At 31.1% G+C, this 21,429-nt stretch overlaps 1 protein-coding gene across 10 annotated transcripts in view; it reads right to left on the reverse strand.

Annotated features, from left to right (window-relative positions):
- LOC101898721 (testis-expressed protein 2) overlaps nucleotides 1–21,429 on the reverse strand; it is a 98,421-nt gene that overhangs the window by 42,547 nt on the left and 34,445 nt on the right. For all 10 annotated transcript variants that reach the window (XM_059119461.1, XM_059119456.1, XM_059119458.1 and 7 more), the window contains one exon: nucleotides 20,408–20,466. In XM_059119461.1, coding sequence (XP_058975444.1) covers nucleotides 20,408–20,466 — 59 coding nt within the window. The remainder of the gene's footprint in view (nucleotides 1–20,407; nucleotides 20,467–21,429) is intronic.

Raw genomic sequence — 21,429 nt, forward strand, 5'->3', positions numbered from 1 at the left:
AGAAAAACCCAAGATTCGTGTACTTTTTCTTAAGAAATACAAATTTTATAAGAATCCCTTTACCAAATATCTTTAATTTCTGAATAATGCATTAATGGATTTCGTGGCATTTTTTTAAATTTGGGGACCTCCTGTAAAAAATGTGAATTTTACAAAAATATTTTTCAGAAGTTTGAAACCAAGCTACCTTCATTTTTCAAGCACGATCTTGGCCATATATCCTGGGAATATCAAAAAAAATGTTTTTAATTAACTTCCTGGCTATAAAAAATCTTGCATTTTTGAATATATTTTTACAACATCTGTCTAAATGAACATTGTAATTGATTTTTTTTTTTTTTTTGAGAAAAATTTCTCAAGGACGTCCTTACATAAAATTCTAAACATTTTTACAAATATTATGCGATAATTTTCTTCTAAGGATCTTGGTTTCTTTCATCAGAATATTTTTCTCCAGGACCACATAATCAAGATTTTAGATTCATAAATTAGGATTTTTAAAGACACCAGAGCCATAAAATATATTTTCCCAGTAGAAATAAAAAAATATTCTTCAAGGGCCTCCTGATTAAAAAAAAAATTGTGGATTTGTAAAGAATGTTTTCAAGGTCTTCAAGGAGGGTATATTAACTTTGTCATTACGTTTGTAACATCCCTAAATATTCGTCGTAGACCCCATAATGTATATATATTCATAATCAGCATAAAATTCTAGTCGATGAAATCACGATACAGCCCACATTATTTGACGTAGATCGTTTTGGCATAGCCCCCATATAACGGTACCTCCCGATATTCGGTATTTTGATGATTTTTGCCACATTTTTCCACGGATTTGTCTAAAAATTGGTATTTGTTGGTTTCTAGCTCGTGTGACAAAACATTGTATGTATAGCTGCACCTTTTTTATGTAGCCCCCATATAACCGTACCACCCGATATTCGGTATCTTGATGATTTTCACCACATTTTTCCACGAATTTGTTTAAAAATTGGTAATTGTTTCATTCAATTGTTTCAAATTGAATCCTTGAAGTATAAATTTGTCTATAGATGTTCCTGTTTTGATATGGCCCCCATATAACGGTCTCGCTCACTTTTTTTATTTATTCTTTTTTTTTTTGAAAAGGTTATTTTTAATTTAAAGTGGAACACGTTTTAATTCAGACACGTTTATTTAAAAATGTGTTCCTCTACCCAAAGATGTTATTTTACTTGTTTTAAGAATATTACCTGACCAAAAATTTTAATTTTTTAAAAATATTTTCCCAAGGAGCACCAAGGACTTCGTGGTAAGTAATTATGAATTAACGAATTGAAGTTTTCTGGATAACAATCGTGGATTTTTAAGGATATTTGAAGGAAATTATTAACCAAAATTGTAGATTTTTCAGGAAATTCTTAGTAGAAACTTTAATTTATTCCTATTAAAGAAAGAAATTCCTCATCGCCTGAGGCGTATGATTATTTGATTCTTGTATTACGTATACGCAACTCATTTAGGGTATTTTAATTATAAGCAACACTATTAGGGTCCATTTTAGAACACCAGAAATTTAACAGAAATTTATACATTTTTTTATTCATGCAGCGAAACACGAATGGCTAAAACTATTAAAAGGCTTTTGAAAAGTATTTTATAAAACAATCGACAAGGTCAAAGCCTAAAAAAATATTTTTTTAAGATAAAAATCGTGAATTTGTAAAAATATGTTTAAAAGGACTTGTGAATGTTTTTTTAACAATTTTCTAATGGGCCTCCAGATAAAAAATAATGATTTTTAATTTTTTTTATTTTTTTTATTTTTTTTTTTTATTTTTTTAATTATTTTTGTTTGTTTTATTTTTTTCTGTTTTATATATTTATTATTTTTTTTTCCAATTTTTTTTTATTTATTTTATTTTATTTATTTATTTTTTATTTTTTTTATTTATTTATTTTATTTTTTTATTATTTTAATATTTTTATTTATTTATTTTTTTATTTATTTCTTTTTTATTTATTTATTTTTTTGTTTATTTATTTGATTTTTTTCTTATTTCAATTTTTTTATTCATTATTTTATTAATTTTTTATTTTATTTTATTTCAATTATTATTTTACTTATTTATTATTTTATTTTATTTATTTATTATTTTATTTTTCTGTTTTGGCAATTATCAATTTTTGATATTATTTTACTAAACATAGCGGAAGGAGATTGCTAGACTGCCTTAGAGTTTCCTCTGCATCTGGATCGTATAAGTAATCTTTAAACAAATAATACTCATACGCAACCTTCTACTGCTAATAAATAAAGGTAATTCCATTCATGGGAATTTTTTTCAAATTTTTTCACAAGATTTTATAAAATTTGTATTTCAATACAATATCCTTTTTTATGAAAATACAAAATTCTCCAAATTTCAAATACATGCAGCACAAAACGATAGACTATAAACTATTGAAATTTTTTTTTTATAAATTCACAATATTTATAAAAATAATTTAAAATACATATATAGAGAGAATTATACAACATTTGGAATATGAAACGAGAGACAACATGGAAAAATTACAAATATACACAAACACACACATTTACATAGTATTACATAAAAAACATATTTGTATAATTTTCAAATGTTGAAGGAAAATTGAAAGATTCAAGATTTGTTTTTTTTTTTTTTTAATTTTTCTAAGGAATATAAAATTATGTTGTTGTGTTGTAAGAGATTGTTGTTGTTGTTGTTGTTGTTGGGGTTTTCTGTTATTAGAATTTAAAATTGCATTTATCAAAAGGGGGAGAAAATTGAGTTTCTTTCTATTTTTTTTTTCTTCTGCAAAAAAGGGAATGGCAAAAATGGCCATAGGAAATATGAATGAGAGAGAGAGAGAGAGACACGGGGAGGGGGTGGAATTGTAGGAACGAAGAGATAAAAATTGCCTTATTTCCTTGTTAAAATCGTGTTGCAAATAAAATTAGAGTTGAATGTGGAAATGACGGAGGGAGAGAGAGACAAACTCCCAAGGATGATTGGTGGCTGCACACACACACCAGAAAACAGCCAAGGATATGATTTTGAGCCTCGTTTCCAGTGGCAGCAGTAGTGGCTGGTGGATGTCTGAATGATTGGTACGTTGGTAGTCTGACGATGTCTGTTTGACGTTTATTTAATGGCAACGGAAATGTTCATCCAAGTATGGCAAATTGTTGGTGTTGGTGGGTGTTGGCGTTGTTGTTGTTGCTGTTGTTACCGTGAAGCCGCCAACAACATGCAAATTAAACTGTTGCCTGTATTTGGCTGCTGGGCATTAATAAGGATGTGAATATAACGCCAGCTTAGATGAGAGGCAGGGAGGTAAGAACGAGTTTTTCCAGCTAGCATCCGGGGTCCATGTTGTTCCTGGGAGTCAGAAAAAATTCTGCTGGCTGTGACGTTGTTGTCGTTGTTACAATGATTATTTTTCCATTCCATTTTTAGAAATTTCCCAGTTTTAGATGTAAATTGTAGTGGTTTAAGGTGTTGAGGTATAAAAATAAAACATCTTGGATTTCTTCATCATCATCATCATCACGACACACTTGATCACTTTTTCAATACATTCGGGGGAAAATTATTTTGATATTAATTTTTTTCTTCGAAAAGACACACACAGCGAAAATTCATATTTTCATCTTAGACATAACACGCTTGAGTAACAACTGGGGATTCACAAAGTGTAAATGATAATCGGTTTTTTTTTTTTTTTTTTTTTTTTTTGTTTTTGAGACTGAAATTTTAATCCTGAACTTGTTTCGAGTGTAGTTTTCTAAGGTTGTTGTTATTGGGTTGTTTTGTTGTGACATATGTTTTTTTTGTGGTTCCCCTATTTGTAGAAGTGTGTTAAAATTTTGAGCATAGGTCTTCAAAATTTCTTTAGGTTAGTTGATAAACGGCCCAGAATAACAATAATACTTGTGTGTGTACTTAAAAACTAGATCTCGGATTTTTGCATATTTTTAATATTTTTTTTTTTTCCAAAAAAAAAAAATCATTCTGATTTGGGCAAAAATTAAAAAAAAAAAATATGGAAACAGGTTGCATATGTCTTCTGCATACATTGCATATTTTTGCCATATGTTGCATATCTAAAATATATATCTAGAATATGCACTCAAATTTAAGATATTTATATATAAAAAAAACAGTAAAGAAAGTCCCAAAGTCGGGCGGGGCCGACTTTATGATACCCTACACCACTTTGCTAATTTAGTAGAGCTCCACATAACAATTAAAAGATTTGATGGGAGAATTTAATAATACACGCTATGATTATAATTGTAATTTAAAGTTCAAAGGACTAAATATGCCGAAGCATTTGTATCTTTTAAATTCGGACTTGTATTGCCCATTTGATTTACATGGGAGCTATATCCATATCTGAACCGATCTCGATAAAATATGGGAAAGATATTTCTGAGCTGTATTTGATATATCGTTGTTACGGAGTGCATATTACGGCTGTGGGTAACAAATACAACAAATCGGATGAACAATATATATATGGGAGCCATAGCTATATCTGAACCGATCTTCACCAAATTTGGCATACTAGCTTCTAGACTCAATTCGGTCGTATGTGACAAATTCCATCCAATTTGGGCACATATTAGAAGTTTGATGCACAATAAAAGTAAATCGGACGAAGTTATATATATGGGAGCTATATCCAAATCTGAACCGATCTCGATAAAATTTAGCAAAGGTATTTCTGAGCTGCATTTAATATATTTCTCCAAATATTGTTGTTACAGAGTGCATATTACGGCTGCGAAGGAAAAAAATAACAAATCGGATGAACAATATATGTGGGAGCTATAGCTATATCTGAACCGATTTCGTTTAAATTTAGCATACTTATTGATTTGATTTGGTTGTATGTGCCAAATTCCATCCCATTTGGGCACATATTAGAAGTTTGATGCACAATAAAAGGTAAATCGGACGAAGATATATATGGGAGCCATATCTAAATTTTTACCGATTATCTCCAATTTCAATAGGGTTCGTCCTCGGACCAAACAAATGATTTGTGCAAAATTTCATCTCAATCGGATAATAAATGCGACCAGCATTTTATTCACAAGAATACATGGACAGACGGTCAGACGGATTGACATAAAGAAAAAGTATTCTGTTTGCATATTTTTTGCATATGTAGAATACGAAATGAAAACCGAACTGTTAAATGAAAACTGTATATGGAGACTATATGAAGCAGGCCCAAGCTTACGAAATTTTTTTTCATAGGCTGTAGTACCCATTACTAACTTCAAATACCAAATTTGAAACATTCGGGTGAATAATGTCGATAAAATCATGAAAATGCCGAATATCGAAATGGACCCTTATTACATACGATTTTATTTTGTCATAGGCTATAGTACCCACTACGAACTTCAAATACCAAATTTGAATCAATTCCGGTATATAATGTCGCTAAAATCATCAAAATACCGAATTTTGGGAGGTACCTTTATATGGGGGCTATACGAAGACGTGGACCTGCACAGACAATTTTCTGTCACAGGCTATAGCATCCATTACGAATCTCAAATACCAAATTTGAAACAATTCCGGTGAATAATGTCGCTAAAATCATCAAAATACCGAATATCGGGAGGTACCGTTATATGGGGGATATATGAAAACGTGGACCGAAATGGCCCATTTACGAACTTAACCTGCCTAGTGGTAAACTATGCATGTATGCAAAATTCTAGCCTTCTATCGCAATTCGATCGAAAGATAGCGTGATTACAACACACAGACGGACGAACAGACAGACTGAAATCGCTAGATCGCCTTAGTATTTTCCGCTGATCCAGAGTAGTAGTAGAGTTATAGAAATTCTTTTTTTTTTTTTTTTTTTATATATACATTGCAAATTTTTAAATATTAGAAAATATGCAATATTCCGAGATCTCTCTATAACTTAGAAGTATTTTTAATTTCTACAATTCTAAAGTGATAAATATTTTTCATAAAATAATTACGAATATAAATGCCTACAATAATTTTATATCTAAAATATATATTTTTCGCAATAAAAGTTCTTCGAAAAAAGTTAAAACAGAGAGAAGAAGAGACACAACCCGTTGAGCGGAAAATGGTTAATATTTGTGATTGATTTATTTGTTTTCTGTTTGTTTCTTAGGGGATATTGATATTGTTAAAATATATTTTTGTAATTATTTTTCTGTGATAAATATTTTCGTATATTATTAGATTATGTTAATTAGTCAAGTTGATTCTAAAAATATAAAATGTGCATACTATTCATTTTCATAATTTTCAGTTTCATAAAAATGGTTCATTGCATATAGAAGTATAAAATGTGGCGTATGATTTATATATCAATGATGTATAAATCATACGCCAATGGTATTTAAAATACTAATACGTCACAGTGGCCAAGAGTTATTTTCAAAGGCTCCTAATAAAATGTGAGCGAAAATAATGTGGTTGCCACCAAACTCCTTTTATTAAAACAAAATCTGCTTCTTATTTCAAAAAAATTTTCAACATTATTTCTTTCAAAACAAAATATTAAATTCTTGATTTCTGGCACTTTATCAATATCAGCAATAGGGAATATTTAGTTAGAATTTTAAATGTTTAATAAAGAAATTTCGTATAGCCTCTATATAAAGTAGATTCTGATTTCAAGTATTTCCTAAGACTGAGAGAGCCACAAATGGGAAATTTTAAAACATTTTTGATAGGAACTAAAAGAGTTACACTTTGGGATTTTTAGGAAATTTTACCAAAAATCTACCAGAGTAAACATAGTGATTTTGAAGAATGTTTTCTGAAGGACTATCAAATCTAGAAATTGAATTTTAAAGAGTATTTTTTAGACCTTAAAACAAGAAGCATATTATCAAAGACCACCCAATTTTATATTTTTTCAAGGACCATTAAAATTTCTCTGAAATTTTTAAGCAAATTTTTAAGGATTTTCAGAGTCACAAATGTGAAATTGTTCAAGGTTCTTCAAGGCGAACTTTCTAAAAATTATTTTAAGGACTTTATAAAAAATCGAAGGCAAGATTCATTTGCGTGAATTTAAAACAACATTTGAAGGGTTTTAAGAAGCAAGAACTTTTGTCAGAAAATACTTTCAAGGACTTTGAGTCATTTATCAAAAAAAAGAGGAGAGAGATTTACAAAAAAATCAAGAACATTCAGGGTCATAATCGGGGATGTTTAAGAAAAAAATTTCAAGGACTTTTTAGAGTCATAAATATAGAATTCTAAGGAATTAGTTTAAATTATTCTGTTCGGTGAAATTTAAGGACTTTTAGAGTCATAAACGTTGATTTAAAAAAAATCAAGGACTTTGAAGGCATCTTCACACCAGATCTTGCGTTAATTGAAATATTAGGATTTGTGGAATTTTAAGGGTGTCGTATGCATATTACACATTTTATGAGAGATATAATTATTTGAATTTTGGATCGTTGTAGGGGATGTACCAGAAGATGTGGTCCGATCTCTACCATATTTATAACAGATCTTGTGTTGATAAATATACATATTGAGATGTACCAAGTCGGAATGGAATCGGATGTTAATTTCGCGATTTATGAGCTTCATGGATATTCCAAATTTTGACCCCTTTGTGGGGGAGGTACCAGAAGGATTGGACCGATATGTCCCATCTTCACAAATATTGTCATGTGTGTAATATGAAGACAATCGGACAAATACATCACATTTTATAAAATGTTGACCCTTTGTGTGGGAGGTTTTGATGGAGTGGATCGATATTGTCCATTTTCTCACCTGACGTAGCACTGATGGAAATATTAAGAATTGCAGAGATGTAGAAAAATCGGATAATACTTTCTCTGTCTGTGCAGTAAAATATTTTTTTTTTATTTTGAAAATTTCGACCTTTTGTGGGGGATGTACCAGAAGGAGTGGACCGATCAAAGTTCTTAATAATATTACGATGTTTGAACCAAATCGGATACCCTCCTCAAGAGTTATCGTGCGCAGCAGCCAGCCAGAAAGACAAAGAGGCGGATGGACGGACATCGCTAGATCGACTCCAAATGACCTGAAACGTATTTGGTTCAAAGAGACCTAGGGTCTAAGACCGTTTTTTCGATGAGGCACATTTTGGCCGTAACAAATACCCTCTCTAGGTATATGGCTGAGGGTATAAAAATATCCAAGACAATTTTTTGAGTAAAATCAAATTTGGTAAGGGTATTTAAAAGGCTTTCAAAGTTATAACCCGGATTTTTTATGCATTTTTAACGAAACTCCAATGATATATAGATATGTTTTTTTTTTAATATTTTATAGGGCTTTAAGAGACGGAACGGAAATTTTTTAAGATTTTTTTTTTTCAAGAATTCGAAGCCAAAAATTTAAATGTTTCCAAAAATTCTTTTAAGGCTATTGGAGCCACAAATTGGGTATTTTAAAATAATATTTTCTAGAAGCCAGACAGGACATCCAAATGGGAAGTTTTAAAGGATATTTTCTAAAGGAGTATCACAACTACGAATGGTGATTTTTTTAAAAATATTTCCTAATGAATATTTCTGAAGGACTCACAGAGCTACAAATAAGAATACTTAGTTCATATTTTCTGAAGCACTAGACGAGCTTAAAATAAGATTTTTTAAAGAATATATTTTGAAGTACGTTAAATGCTTAAAACTTAATTTTTAAAAATATTTCCTTATGAAGGGCTCTGAAGGACTCATTAAGCTACAAATAAGAATACTTAGTTGATATTTTCTGAAGGACTAGACGAGCTCAAGATAAAAATTTCAAAAGAACATATTTTAAGGACTATCAGAGCTAAAAACGTGCTTTTTTAAGAATATTTTCTTAAGGACTTTCAGATCTAAAAACTTGGATTTTTAAAAAATATTTTTAAAGGACTCACGGACCACTAAAAGTGGATTTATTTAAAATTTTTTTTTCGAAAGAAAAATTGCAGCAGCAAATGGTGGTTTAAAAAAAAAAATCCTGAAATATCATCAGTGGAATTGACGAATATTTTTAGGTAACTTTTTTAAGGGACTATCAGGTCTCATAATACGGATTTTTAGAGAATATTTTCTGAAGGACTATCGGAGCCCTAGGCATGTTTTTTTTTTTTTTAATATTTTCTTAAGGACTATCAGAGCTAAAATAGGAATATTTTAATAATATTTTTCGAATACTTAAGACTTAAGAAATTTTCTGAAACAAAAAACCTAGATTTTTAGAGAATATTTTCTGAAGGACTATCGGAGCCTTAAGCGTATTTTTTTTTTAATATTTTTTTAAGGATTATCTCCGCTCAAAAATATTTAAAAAATACTTTCTAAAGCAAAAAAAAACTTAGATTTTTAGAGAATAATTTCTGAAGGACCATCAGAGCTTGACCATTGTTCTGAGCTCCTCAAATATTTGCCATCAATTTCCCAGACATTGCGAAGAGAAAAAACTGTTTCCTTTCTATAAAAAAATGGATTGAAATCTTAACATATTTTATTTGGAAAAAAAATGGAAAATGGTTAGCCATTCAAAAAAAATTGCATTTCTAAATTGAAAATACAAATCTAAAATCTTCGAAAGGATAAAAGCTCTTAGCATGGCAAATAAAAGCTAGCAAACAATAAAACAGACGGAAAATAACAAAAACAAGAAATACAACTTAAAAAGCTAAATAAAATCCTTTTAAAATAACTCCCCTCGCCTTCGGATTATATTCTGGGGGTGGGGGGTAAAGGATTTAAATGGAAATGAAAATGGGAAAATGAAAATGGGAGCTAGCATTGAGTGCCGAGAATTATGCGTGTTGGACGACAGCATTGAACACTCTGGGAGGCCATTGCGGAATCATTCAAGATGAGAGTCTTCCGTGGCAATACTAGTTTTTTTTTTATTTGTCTACAATTTTCTGCCAAGAAAACAAAAAAGCACCACAAAGAGATTTGGATAATGAAAAAAAAATACATTTGTTTCAATTCTTAAAAAAGCAAGAGGCAGGCCTTGGCAACACCGACACCAAGCTTTCATTCAAAGTGTCATCTCAAGGGTTGGATTGTCGCCACTGAAACTGGAGAGCTCAGAACTAAAGTCAAATAAAATAAATTCTGAATGAATGAATGACTGAAGAATGACTGGCTGACTGAATGAATGACTGTGCGGATTTACAAGGCAAGTACAAATGTACTTGAATGAATTCCGGGACGTGATTGAGGGGCATGGAGGAGCATAGGGGACCGACCGAGTTTATTCAACATTGTGAATGAGAATTTTTTTTTTGTTTCTGTAGGGGAGGACCCTCTAAACAATTTCCCATATTCCACTCCACCATCAGCAACGTCATGAATACCCTCTGTTCTGAAGCCTTCTATGCTGTTTCTTTTTTTTCAAATTTGTGAATGAATTTTTTTTTTGTTCTATTCTTCAACACCGGCTAGACGAACCAAATACTTAATGTTGTCACATGAAGTTGTTGCTGTTGTTGTTGTTGTTGCAACATAAAACATAGAATGGAGTTCCTTGTAAACGCATAACGACATCATAATTTCGTTCTCATTCAAATGAGTGATGGGAGTCAAGGCACAGTGTTGCAATGGGTTCCCTCTGCGGGGAAGGGAGAATCTTTTGTTCTGAAGGACTACAGAGCTGGCAAAGGTTTAATTTTGGAGGATATTTTTTGGAAAATATTTTAATTTTATGAACAACAAATGGGAATATATTTTAAACATCATTTTCTGAAGGGCTGAAGCTGAAGGTCTTTTGGAGAATTATATTTCAAAAAGGTCTTTCAAAAAGGTCTTTTGGAGGATATTTTCGGAAAGATTTCCCGGGCTAAGAAGGGATAATAGGAAAATATTTTCTAAAGGATTATTTTGTTTTATCAATATTTTTTGGAGGACAATTAGGGAACTGCTTAGAAAATCTTTTTTAATAACCTTCCGAACCACAAGTAGGAATATTTTAAAACTATTTTGTGAAGGAATATCAGTTTTGAAATATGAGTGTAATTTTGGAATATTTTCAGAGAGACTATTAGACCCAAAAACATCCAGATTTAAGAAATATTTTCTGAAGGACCATCAGGAAAAAAAAGTGGATTTTTAAAGCTCATCTTTTGAACTTTTGAAGGATATTTTCTAAAGGATTTCCAGCGTTAAAAATGGATTTAAGAACATTTTTCCAAAGAAAATATATAGAAATATAGAGAATATTTTAATAATATTTTTTTGGGAAGACTATCAGAGCTGCAAATGGGAATATTTTCAGAATATCTTTTTAAGGACTGCCGAAGATACAATTAGTTTTTTATTTTCTTATGGGTCAACTGAGATGCAAATAGACTAAAAAATAGAAAATAACGAATTTATCATTTTTAAATATGAGGATAATTTTTTAATATAAGGATCATAAGGATGTTACACCCACAATTTCTGAAAGACCAATAGACCCTTAAAAATTGGAATTTTAAAGAAGTTTCAAAGGAATATTGTTAAGAATATTTTCTTAAGGATTATCAGAGTAACAAATATTCAATTTTTTATCAATATCTTCTGGAGAGCTATCAGAGTTGCAAATGGGAATATTTTCAGAACATATTTTTAAGGACTACCAAAACTACGAATAGGTATTTTTTTAATTCTTCTAAAGTGCCAACCGAGTTGCAAACAGATATTTTAAGAAAAATAAGTAAGAAAAAGCAGCTAAGTTCGGCCGGGCCAAACTTTTAATAACCTCCACCGTTTGGAAGGAGCTTGAACATTTTCAAAAATACGAAGACGTGGATCTGCGTAAGTATTTTTTGTCATGGGCTGTAGTACCGATTCTGAAATTCAAATACCAAATTTGAAACAATTCCGGTGAATAATGACGCTAAAATCGTCAAAATATCGAATATCGGGAGGTAACGTTATATGGGGGCTATACGAAGACGTGGACCTGAATAGACAATTTTCTGTCATAGCTTGCAGTACCTAATGAGAACTTCAAATAATCAAAACGCCGAAGTCGGGAGGTACCGTTATATGGGGGCCATACGAAGGCGTGGGCCTGCGTTTGTTATTTTTTGTCACAGGCTGTAGTTTACATTACGAACTTCAAACACGAAATTTGAAATAATTCAGGTGAATAATGTGGCTGAAATCATTAAAATACCGAATATCGGGAGGTACCCCCACAATATGGTGGAGGGTACAAAAATTAACGAATTTAAATTTCAGTGCCATAAAAGTCGATTATTAATTTTAATATTAAATTTTTTAAGAACATTTTCTTTAATTTTTTTTAAAAATATTTTCTAAGGATTGGATTTTTTTAAGAAAATGGATGAACTGAAAATATTTTCTCAAAGACAAAAGAGGATTTATAAGAATCTAAAATGTGAATTTTTTTAATTTTTATTATTTTTCTACAGATATATAAACGTGGTTTTTTAAAGGACATTTTTCAAATTGTTTAAGAGAAAAGTTCAAGGTCTTTTATGGTCATTTAAGAGGATAGATTGGGACGTTTTCTGGACCAACGTGGATTTTTGTATTTTTTTAATAGAGATTTCAAAGTTTTTTTAAATTTATAAACGTAATTTTTAGTAACAATTTTTGGGAACTTTTCCAAGGATGAACGGATTTTTTAGAAAAAAAAAAATTTTGAAGATATATAGGTGGATTTTTTAAGATTTTTTTTTTTAGGTATCCAAAACGTTTTTTTTTTTTTAGGAATATTTTCTAAAGGATTTCCCGAGCAACATACGTAGAATTTTTAAAGATTTTTTATGAATAACTATTAGATTCATAAAAATGGCTATTTAAAGACGATTAACAAAGAAAGTCTTTAAAAGTTTAAAAAAAAAAATATATGTTCGGATTCTAAGTACTTGAAATTTTTTGCTTAAAAAAATAAAAAAAAATTCTCCGAAGATCACTGAAAAAAAAAACTTAAAAAAAAACTTTGGATGATGGAATATTTCAAAAGATTCCCATTTTTTAAAAAAAAAAATCTTAAAACAAATTATGTTTTGGCTCTGAAAGTCCTCAAATAAAAATTTTTGTTTGAAAAATTAAAAAAAAATCTCCGAAGATCCCAAAAAAAAAAAAAAAACTGTTAAAAAATCTGTAGATCCTGGAATATCTTAAAAAATCCCTATTTATTAAATAAAAATCTTAAAACAATAAAAATTTACATTTGGAATCTGAAAGTCCTTAAAAACTTCCGTATGAAATTTTTCAAAAAAAAAAAAAAAAAATCGTATTTTTCTTTGAAAAAAATTGTATAAAAAATCTAATAATCCTAAAAACAAAATTCTTAAAAAATCTTTTGACTATGGAAGTCCTCAAAATTTTTTTTTGTTTGAAAAATTTTAAAAAAAAATCTCCGGAAAACCCTTAAAAAACTGTTAAAAAATCTCTAGATCCTGGAAAATCTTTAAAAATCTTAAAACAACAATAATGAACATTTAGATTTGGAAACTGGAAGTCTTTGAAAACTTACGTATGAAAATTCTCCAAAAAAATCGTATTTTTCATTGAAATAATTGTTAATTTTTAAAAAAACATCTTAAAATCCTATAGCTCTGCTAGGCCACAATAATTTTTTTTCTTAAAAAATCAGCGGATATGATTTGGAAAAATCCTTTAAACAATCATGGATGTTCTTTGATTTTTTTTAAATTCCGTTTTATGGCCTGGACAAAAGAAAAATTAAAAACCACGCTAATATTTTCTTAAAAAAATTAAATTTGGGTTCAGAAAATTGAAAATTTTCAAAAAAAAAAAATAAAATAAAAAAATCATATTATCCTTGGAAAAAAATCATAATCAAAAATCAGTCATTTTCTCCAAGCTAATGACTGTTAAAAAAAATCTGTAGATCCTGGAAAATCTCCATTTATTAAATAAAAAATCTTAAAATAACAATAATGAACATTTAGATTTGGAATCTCGAAGTCCTTGAAAACTTCCGTATGAACATTTAAAAAAAAAATCGTATTTTTCCTTGAAATAATTGTTAGAATTTTTTTCTTTAAATCTTAAAATCCTATAGCTCTGCTAGGCCACAATAATTTTTTTTCTTAAAAAATTAGCGGATATGATTTGGAAAAATCCTTTAAACAATCATGGATGTTCTCTGAATTTTCTAAATTTCGTTTTATGGTCTGCAGAAAAGAAAAATTAAAATCCACGCTAATATTTAAATTTGCGATTAGAAAATTAAAAATGTTCAAACAAAAAAAAAATAAAATAAAAAAATCATATTATCCTTGGAAAAAAAATCATAATCAAAAATCAGTCATTTTCTCCAAGCTAATGACTCTGAGTCGTTGAAAAAATTCTTAAAATAAATTAATTTTTTTTTTTCTTAAAAAATTAGAACCTATGATTCGGAAATCGTTCAAAAGAATCCTTAAAAAATTCAGTTTATGACTCTGGACGTTCCCCGAAAAAAACGTGGATATTTTCGGAAAAAAATTCAAGAGGACTATCACATGCGGATATTTCTTTAAGCATTTCAGTCTGTCACGCAACACTGTGCTGGTGCATCTAACCCAAGAGGGGAAAATAACCCTTCAGCGCCATAGAAGAGCGATGGAATGAAATGCAGCTCTTGTTACACCAATGGGGTTTTGTTCGTTCAATGCTTGTTCTTCCCCTAATGGTAATGACTCCTAGGATGATGATGGTGATGACGCTGATGACAACAACAGCAGTGGTAGAAAAAAACAAATAATAATTGAGGTGGAGGGTGGGTTGCTGTGAAATTGAGACAGGCATTTGGCAAAAAAAAAACTCCATCATCCTCTGTGGAGGACACCCGTTTTTTTAACAACTCAAAACATGCATCAAAAAATAAAGCTTGCAACACTCTCCACAAGGCAAAGTGCAAGGAAACCCACTAGGCTAGTAGTCCCCCTAGCCAGGGTGAATGTTTCATAACTCCTCCTCCACGAGTATATGAAAAAAACTCTGCCCTGCCATTATTACATGGTGTTGCACACAGTACGACAGAACACCTACCCCAAAAAAAAAAATGCAACACAGCAACAACGACAACGTTTTTCTATGAATAAAAATGCATTGCAGGGCAGTGCAATCTTATTCTTCTTCTCGCTGCCATGCACCGCCAGTGCAATGGCTTTTTGGGGGAATACAGGATAAGGGGATGCCAGAGAGGTGCAGGGCAAGACGAATCAAGCCAAGTCTACAGCTGGCATTTTTCAGTGACATTTAATGAAAATAAAATTGAAGGGGTCTTTTGGACAGCTGGAGGTTTTTGCTGTGGCACCCCCCATTTTCATTCATGCAATTCTCATTGAGTTAGTCAGGCAGTCAGCCAGCCAGCCAGTTAGCGAGGTTGCCTGGATGGCTGGCAAGCAGCCACTGCTGTCTATCCATTTATCACATCCCATAGCTTCCTCCTTCTCCGCCATGCCAATATTCTCGGGTATTTTTTTATTTCTTTAGTGTAATCCGTGTTTTAATTATGTCGACATGACTTTTATTTGGAATTGAGCTAAAAAAAATAGAAATTTTCGTCGCTCCCCTAATAATCTAACTAAGGGAAGCAGACCTAGAGGCTATAAACCGGGAGAGGTGCATGTTATATTTATTCTTTCATTTCATGGAAAAAAAAATTATCTGGGGGTAATTTTTTTAGAATTTTATTTTGAAAATTTAAAGTAAATATTGAAATTAATGGAGAAACGGAAAAAAATGATTTGACAACAAATAAAAGAGCGGGCTGAACTTTGAATACCCTTCGGGCCGAACTTTGAATACCCTCCACCATTTTGAACGAATCTGGACATTTTCAAAAAATAAAATCCGTTAAAATTCTGTTAAAATCTTAAAAATACCGAATACAGCCATTATATTGGAGTCTATACGACGTGGACCTACATAGGCTTATAAGCCATTACCACATTCAAATTCGAAACTTGAAATAAACGGTGATTAATGTAGCTAAAATCATCAAAATACCGTATACAGGCAGGTACGGTTATATCAGAGCTATACGAAGACGTGGACCTGCATAGAAAATTTTCTGTCACAGACTGAAGTATCCATTACGAACTTCAAATACCAAATTTCAAACAATTCCGGAGAATAATGTCGCTAAAATCATCAAAATACCGAATATCGGAAGGTGCCGTTATATAGAGGCTATACGAAGATGTTGGCCTGCACAGACAATTTTCTGTCATAGGCTGTAGTATCCATTACAAACTTCAAATACCAAATTCGAAACAATTCCGATGAATAATGTCGCTAAAATTATTAAAATACCGAATATCGGGAGGTGCCGTTATATGGGGGCTATACGAAGGCGTGGACCCACGCAGACAATTTTCTGCCTTAAGCTGTAGTACCCATTACGAACGGCAAATACCAAATTTGGAATAATTCCGGTGAATAATGTCGTTAAAATCATCAAAATACCGAATATCGGGAGGTGCCGTTATATGGGGGCTATACGAAGACGTGGACCTGCATGGACAATTTTCTGCCTTCGGCTGTAGTATCCATTACGAACTTCAAATACCAAATTTCAAACAATTCCGGTGAATAATGTCGCTAAAATCATCAAAATACCGAATATCGAGAGGTACGGTATATGGGGGTTATACGAAGACGAGGACCTGCACAGACAATTTTCTGTCATAGGCTGTGGCATTCATTACAAACTTCAAATACCAAATTTGGAAAAAATTCCGGTGAATAATGTAGCTATCATCAAAAAACCCGAATATCGGAAGGTACGGTATATGAGGACTATACGAAAGCGTGGACCTGCACAGACAATTTTCTGTCATAATCTGTAGTACCCATTGCGAACTTAAAATACCAAATTTGAAAAAAATTCCGGTGAATAATGTCGCTTAAATAACCAAAATACCGAAAAGAAGGAGGTACCCTTTTATGGGAGCTATACCAAAACGTGGGCCTACATCAACCATTTTCAATACCAAAAGTCCTGCGGACATAATACACATTTGAGTAAACTTTTATCAACCTACTTCATATCGTTCGGAAGCTAGAGTGATTTCCACAAACGGACAGACGGATAGGCGGACGAACTTCGCTAAATCGATATAGAATGTTATCCTGATCAAGAATATGTATACTTTGTGGGGTCTAAAATGTAAATTTCAAACGGAATGACAAACTTAATCCTCCATGCCATGGTGAAGGGTATAAAAATTCTTAAAATTCAGGTTGGCAGGTCTGTTGGTCCTGGGGACCAATAAAAGAGTAGTGAAATAAATGAGTGACTGACTGATCTAGAATCAACACCCTCTAGTTGAAATGTTGAAATTTTGCACGAGGGTCAGTCTTGGTGGATAGGCATGTGATAATCCTGGATTTTTGGAAAATCGTACTCAAAATGTAAGAAAAGTTCTAAAATGTACCAAAAAAAATTGTACACTTTGTATGGGACAAACGGAATGAGCTAGAATTCTGAAATTTGGAATCAGAGTCAGGGTTTTTTTTGCAATTAAAGGGTTTTTAGAAATTCGAAGGTTACGAAAAGTTCTAAAAGTGTACTACGCCAGTTGTGGTGCCTAGCGTAGTACCAAAAAGGCTACGAAAGTACTAAAACGTACTTGTAATTTAATGTTTTGTATTGGACAAAAGGGATGAACTACAATTCTGAAATTTGGAATGAAAGTCACTGATGGAGTGCAGGATAGGTGTACCAACGAGTTTTTTGGAAGTTCCAACTCTAAGGATACAAAAAGTTCTAAAATGTTACTTAACACCTAAAATGGTACCATTTGATATTATGTGAACGGATGGAACTAAAAACCTGAAATTTTCCTATGAGAATCAAGGTTTGAAAGTAAGTTTGATATATGAAGGTGGTGGTTTTGGAAATGTGTACTAATTTTGCTAACTGTACTAAATGGTAGTAAATTTAAAACAGACAGATTTAAGATGAACGGATGAAGCTGGAATTTTGATATTTTGTATTGGGGTCCCTTGTTGGTGTAAAGGTTTGTGATAAAGAGGCGTTTTCGGAAATGTGTACTACAAGTTCACGAAAAGTACTAAATATGGTACAATTTGGTATTGGGCGAACACATGGTGCTTGAAATCTTCAATTTAGTATTACAGACGATATTTATGTGTAGCCTGGATATATAGGGGTGGTTTTGGCAATGCGTACTATAATTGTACGAAAAGTACTAAATGGTACTAAATTTGGAATTGGATGAAGGGATATGGCTGGGATCCTGGCATTTGGTAGTGAGGTCTCTGTAGGTATCTGGAATTGAGATATGAAGTTGGTTTTGAAAATGTGTCCTACAAGTTCACGTAATGTACTAATTGGTACTATATTTGGTACAATTTGGTATTGGGTGAACATATAGTGCTTGAAATCGGAAATTTAGTATTACAGTCGCTGTTCATGTGTAGTCTAAACACATGGAAGTGGTTTAGGAAATGTGTACTACAATTGTACGAAAAGTACTAAATAAATTTGGTTTTGGGTAAAGGGACAGAGATAAAATTCTGAAATTTGATATTTATATTACTGATGACATTTGTGTTAGAGATTTGGAGGTGGTTTGAAAATACATCCTATAATTGTACGAAAAGTACTAAATGGTACTAAATTTGGAATTGGATGAAGGGATAGGTCCGGAATCCTCAAATTTGGTATTAAGGTCTCGATAGGTATCTGGAATTGAGATATGGAGGTGGTTTTGGCAATTTGTACTATAATTGTACGAAAAGTACTAAATAGTACTACATTTGGAATTAGGTAAAGGGACAGGGCTGGAATCACCAAATTTGATATTGAGGTCTCTGTAGGTATCTGGAATTGATATATGAAGGTGGTTTTAGAAATGTGTACTATATTTGCAGGAAAAGTACTAAATAGTACAAAATGTGGGATTGGGTGAAGGAATAGAACTGAAATCCTGAAATTTGATATAGATGTCACTGGGAGTTGGGTTTGCAAATATAATTGTTCGAAAAGTACTAAATGGGTTATTGGGCTGAGCTGGAATTCTGAAATTTTATATTGAGGTATCTGGTGGCGGTTTTGCAAATGCGTACCATTTTTCTATGCAATTGTGAATTTTGACTTCGAAAAAGTCCTAACACGAACTGTTGTAAGGAATCTAAAATCTTAAGGTGGTCTTTTCGCTAACGAAGTAGTAGTCACTTACTAGTAAGGGATCTCTGTAGCAATATGACTGAGGGTATACAAAATTTACATTTATAGCTCTGATGGCCTTTCAGAAAATATTTTTGAAAATCCCCAATTGCTGGCCCAGACAGTCATTAAGAGATTACTTAAAAGAGAAAGGTTTTTGATCTGACAAATTTTCTGATTAAAATTCTTTTAAAATCTACATTTGTAGGTCTATACGTGCCCAAAAATCCTTATTTTCGTAAAAAAAATTACATTTACGCTTCCATTAGATACTGAAAAAATATTCCTTTTTATTATTATGATAGTCCTTGAAAAGGAATTCATAAAAAACCATCCAAATCCAAAAAAAAATCTTAACAAATCCACGTTTATGGCTCTGACTGTGCTTTAACAATTCTTGAGAGTCCATGTTTGTAAATCTATTTATTGATCCTCAAGAAAATATTATTTAAAAATTCTCTTAAATAGCCAGATAGGGCTTGAAAAAATTTTGAGGAAACCTTATTACTTGATCTTTTGGTTCTTGAAAAAATAGTCTTAAAAATTCTAAATTTATGGATTCGGTAGCCTCGAAAAAACATTTCCTAAAAATCCACCTTTGTACATCTGTTTGTCGTTAAGAAAATATTATTTAAAAATCTATCCCTGGATCCGACAATCCTTGGAAAAAATTCGTTAAAAAACAATTTTTATGCCTCTAATAGTCTTCAAAAAAATTATAATTCGTCTGATTATTTGGAAAGTTACAGCTGAACTAAAAAAATTGAAAAAGACGACCCTGAAACTAATCTACTTTTTAGCAGATGGCTCTGACAATATTTTGTGAAATATTTAATTTTTTTTTTTGGCTTCAATAAATAATGGAAAATTAAAAAAATAATTTTTGATTGAAAATTTCATATTTTACTTTGGGAAAATATTTTTTTTAAAATATTTATCGAAGAAATGTATCCTCCTATATAATATAAGAATTCTTCTAATTTTAAAAAGTGCCTTAGTTTTATAAATTGTAATCAGGGAATTTATATCCTATAAGTTCCTTACTTCAATATGCAATAAACCAAAAATTAGAGGGCCCCTACGGCTCTCTCAGAATAGTATGCATTATTTTATTTATTTTTTTTTTTTTTTTTTTGTATTTTGAAATCATTAGTTTAGATATTCCTAAAATTTATTTAAAACAATTTAAAACTAAATCAAATTGCTAATAAAAATGGTTTCTCACTTACCTTTTGCGATTAAAGAAATTTCCCTGTAGAAAATTATTACGGGTGTTGACCTCATCCGGCTGCAAAAAAAAAAACAGAGACAACAAACAAAAGAACATTATTTAATTTTGTTCCGTATAAAAAAAAAAATAAAGCAAAAAAAAATAAAATATTTGCAGACAAATGGCAAACAGAATTCTTTAATTGTTGCCAAACATGCAAAACGGAAGAGTGAGAATGGGAGAAAGATAAAAATAAATATGGGACAACATTTTAAAATAAATCACACTTGATTGCGGCAATGAGGGTTTTCCTGAAAAGGGAGGAGCAGAGGGAGGGGAGGGGATATGTGGGAAACGTTAAGATATTGGATTTGTGAGTCAGCGATGGATAAAATTTAGCTACTGGCAGCAAATTTAGATTCACATTAATTAATTATTTGAAGGGTTACTATTTAATACCCCAAGGGTTCAGGGGTGTCATCTAGTTTTGCGTAATTCTGTTGGTAGTTAATATTTATTTGATTTTAATTTTTTGAAAATTGTCTGCCTAACTTCTATTTAATTTTTAAATAATTAAAATTATTATAATTTAAATAATTGTAATATTTATAAAACTACGCCACACAAAAAAATAATTGCAGGAAAAATCCAGCAGGTTATGAAAGTAGATCTAAAAATGGAAGACACATGTATCGATAATTAATATTAATCGATAAAAATGTAAGGAGTATATTGGTGGAAAATTTTAACCCTCTAGCTGGTCAACTAAAGGGTCTTTTTGGTCCCTTTTTTAAATATGGTTAAAAACTCCCTTTAAACGGCAGCGTAGCAAGTCAAAATATTCTAAAACATTATTTGCCATAAAATTCTACTATAGATCCTAGAAGACATCAAAAATCTAAATCCTACCTAAACACCAGAAATTTATAAATATTAAAAACGCACGTTGTGGTTAAAGCTTTACTTTATGAGCTAATGCAAAAATCTCCACCGAAGCGTCATTTTAGAAGAATAAAGACCAAGGAAAAAATTTTCCTCATC

This window comes from Musca domestica, unplaced genomic scaffold (assembly GCF_030504385.1).
Source record: "Musca domestica strain aabys unplaced genomic scaffold, Musca_domestica.polishedcontigs.V.1.1 15, whole genome shotgun sequence".
NCBI classification, from domain to species: domain Eukaryota; kingdom Metazoa; phylum Arthropoda; class Insecta; order Diptera; family Muscidae; genus Musca; species Musca domestica.